Here is a 3,310-nt window from a genome sequence, read left to right as displayed (position 1 = left end):
AAGCTTGAGGCGCTTTCCGACTACATCGAATTGCCAGGTTGCGTGGCGATCGCAGCTATGGACGGTCTCCATACGCTGGAGTTTCAGGACTTTCAGTATATGGGGTGGAGCCGGCTGGGATTCTTCCGCGGGTCCAAGATGGCGGGCCGACTCCGTACCCTCGTCCTCCACAACATAGATTGGTGTCAGGTGGAGGACGTGCTGGAGGACATTGTGGCGATGGACAACTTGCAGACACTCGAGATGAAGGGCGTTTTGGACCGTTTTTCGGAGCCATGGCCGGAGAAATCGTCTTGCACACAGTCCCTACCGTCACATCCTTCCCTCAAGACCCTTCGGCTGTCTAACTGCAAGGGCGCTCATGTCTCCACCTTGGTGCGCGTTTTCCCCAACTTGAGGGAGTTCACAACTTCAATATGCAGCTTTGTCCCCGATGCGACGGACTGTTGGCCTGCTCTGGACCATTTATGCGCCCTTCATCTTAGTGAACTCGCAGATTGGCCAAACAATTGTCAGGTTCACAGTTTAACTGTCAGGGAAACTGTGTCACAGAAATCATCATACAAGTACCTGGAATTGCTCCGACGGACATCGCCCGTCAGGTTGTCCATGTATATGGATACGAACAAGGATTGTCTCTCTCTCGGGGAGCTCGAGCGTTGCGTACCGAGGCTTCGCGTTCTCGAGCTCAGCGTGATAGCAGAGCCCCATGACCTGAAAGTATGGTTATTCGTAAGTCCCATCCTTATGAATGAAGTTCGGGATGATGACGAGCATGTCTTTTCCAGGATCGCCTTGTGCCGATGTTAAGCCTTATTGGCGCCCCTTATCTCGAGATACGGCTAGATATCGAATCGGACACGGAGCTGTCACAGCGTACAGCCGAAGAGGTAGAATGTCTTCGCGAGCTGCCTCTGCAGATCGCCCGCAACATTCCGTCGGTGAGGTTATTTGCGGTTGGTTTCCGCCACATGTACCCCCGATACGGTTATTACAGGCCAAGGTGGCGCTTCACACCATACTCATTCAACCACTGGTATATCCACAATGAGAATGAGCAGCGAATCTCAAAGCCAGTCAGACCTGAAATCTCCGATTACGTTCATTCACAACTTTGTTCCTACTCTGACCATCACGCAGTGGACTTCGATCGTGAGCGCGGACTATTCTTGCGTGAGAGAGCTTACTAACTAACAGGTTTCAGGGCTGAAGGAGTTTATTGTAATGACTTGATACTGACCTTCGGAACTTCCTGTCCTATGTACATGGAAGTATATCATTGCATCATATCGCGCCAATGTATCATGTGAACAGCGCTTCGGTTTTTTCGTGAGAGTAAATTGCCGTGTCCAAAGCTGGAGTGTGAGCGCGTTTCTGAGAACTGGTTCTTCCTGATTAGTGTCTTCATATCAGGCGGACGCAATCTCGGGCTAGCGTGGGGCTTCTAAAGCCGTTGGCCTCGCGATCATGCCATGTTGCTCTGCACGCAGTGACGACCTCCCTGGCTAGAGAACCCATCTGCGTAAGTGCGCCATGGAGCTCAGAGCTCTGAGTGAAGACTTACAGGGAGTCAGACATCGATACTATATCTGCGGAGACCCTATTTCGAGCAGCGCCCTACCAAATTCTTCAAGGTGCGCCCGGGATACCTTGCTCAAAGTACTAGATCTTGAATGCCTGATCAATGACTCGATCTCTATCATACGACTCGCAATGTTCAGCAGCCGATACAGGGATGTCTACACGTCGACTGTCTATCGCCGATCTATACGACGATGTTCTGTCCGTGATTGTAACATTCCTCTCACCCAGGGACGCCCTGCAACTTTCCTGCACCACAAGAAGTGTCCACCACGTTGCGATGCGTCAAGTCCTCTCAAGTGTCATCATCAGAAATAGCAGGGACGTTCTGACAATCTGCCCCTATCTTCTAGCGGACGTTCACTCTCGTCTGCACCACGTACAGAAGCTAGAGATCGAAGAAGAAGTTTTCGTTCTCAACAGCTCCAGACGGTCGAACGCGACCTCCTCTTGCGACATCCATTGCGTGTGCGCGCTATTGGCAGATGTCCTGGAGGGCTGTCGCAACTTGCGATCGCTTTACTTACCCCGTGCTGAAATCCTGCTGCACTTTCGACCCGATGTCGCGGAGAGTTTTGCTTCCCTCCGTCTCGATATCCTGTCAATACACTTGACGGCTAGCAATGATCGCGCATTGGCGGTATTCCAGAACTCGACTAGTAAATCAAAACGACTCTATCTATCTTCCTCAATAGAAATGGCCGAGCCCGAAGCGTTTCTCTCTGGTATTTCGGGAAACGAAAACCTGCAAGCGCTTACGCTGGTCCAGTTGACCTGCTCTCGGACGCGATTGGCATTGCCACAAACACAAACCCTTACAAGTCTTGAAACGGTTCATGAACTTCATTTCATCCGCTGCAGCGAGCTACACATACCTACCTTGGTGCACATCTTTCCAAACGTGCGAAAGCTTGTCGTTACCGGTAACTCCCAATACCAGCTACAGTCCGACCTAAGGACGTGCTGGACGGCCCTGAATCATCTTGAAGGGAACTTACAGGCCTTGACCGCTTGGCCAATCGCCGGTCATGTTCATCATTTAAAGTTGATCCAGAGCAGCCGTTCTTTCCTGGCCTGCCGTATGAATCATCGATATCTCTGATACAGAGAGTGTCGCCCGTGAGGCTATCCTTCACCATAGGAACGAGGATGGGCCTGTCTTTCTGGACGAACGTCGTGGATTCTGTCCCGAGGCTTCGCATTCTCGAGGTCGACCTGCTAGAAACGTTCTACACACCAGATCTTGGCGTCATGCATTTAGAGCCGTGGATTGTGAGTCTGCGCGAAAGCCGATCCTTTCATGGATGCACTGACTATGGATGCAGCACAGTACTATTCTCAACCCGTTCAGTGCCGTTGATTTTGAGATCCAGATCAACATAGCGCATTCGCGGCCAAGTGTATCGCATAGTTGTGCGTGGCAATCGATGGCAGCGTTGGTAGAGGCGATTCCCTCTATTATTGCGCACAACATACCATCTGTTAGAATTTTCGCCCTCCGTGTTCGCAATAGAGCAGAGTCTTCACAAGCACAAGCGGAATCCCTGCCGCCGCTACTGGCGGCGCATCGCGGAGAGCGGAAGACAGCGAACGGCTATTCCAATCACCTTGATGCCGGGGAGCATGTCCGCTTATGCCTCTGCTCTCCTTCCTATGATTGGACCGTACCATTTGATGGTAAGTGTGAGTGGGGTTTAAATGTGACAATCGTTTATCTGTCATCATAGAC

The 3,310-nt window shown here is 51.3% G+C and overlaps 2 protein-coding genes across 2 annotated transcripts; one reads left to right on the top strand and one right to left on the bottom strand.

Moving 5' to 3' along the window:
• Positions 1–57: 57 nt before the first annotated feature.
• POSPLADRAFT_1053507 (hypothetical protein) lies at positions 58–1,051 on the top strand (the record flags this gene model as incomplete). The annotated part of the gene is made up of 3 exons (XM_024480413.1): positions 58–732; positions 789–941; positions 998–1,051. 3 exons carry the CDS (start codon positions 58–60, stop codon positions 1,049–1,051), a joined length of 882 nt encoding a protein of 293 aa, XP_024341503.1.
• Positions 1,052–1,465: 414 nt separating this feature from the next.
• POSPLADRAFT_1134617 (hypothetical protein) lies at positions 1,466–2,838 on the bottom strand (the record flags this gene model as incomplete). Its single annotated transcript, XM_024484501.1, has 5 exons — positions 1,466–1,518; positions 1,965–2,056; positions 2,109–2,179; positions 2,580–2,796; positions 2,819–2,838. The coding sequence occupies 5 exons, from the start codon at positions 2,836–2,838 to the stop codon at positions 1,466–1,468; spliced, it is 453 nt and encodes a 150-aa protein (XP_024341502.1).
• Positions 2,839–3,310: the final 472 nt, after the last annotated feature.

This window comes from Postia placenta, assembly GCF_002117355.1.
Source record: "Postia placenta MAD-698-R-SB12 unplaced genomic scaffold POSPLAscaffold_3, whole genome shotgun sequence".
Lineage (NCBI taxonomy): Eukaryota > Fungi > Basidiomycota > Agaricomycetes > Polyporales > Adustoporiaceae > Rhodonia > Rhodonia placenta.
Note: the sequence above shows the minus strand (reverse complement) of the source record. Positions and strands in the feature narration are given on the sequence as shown.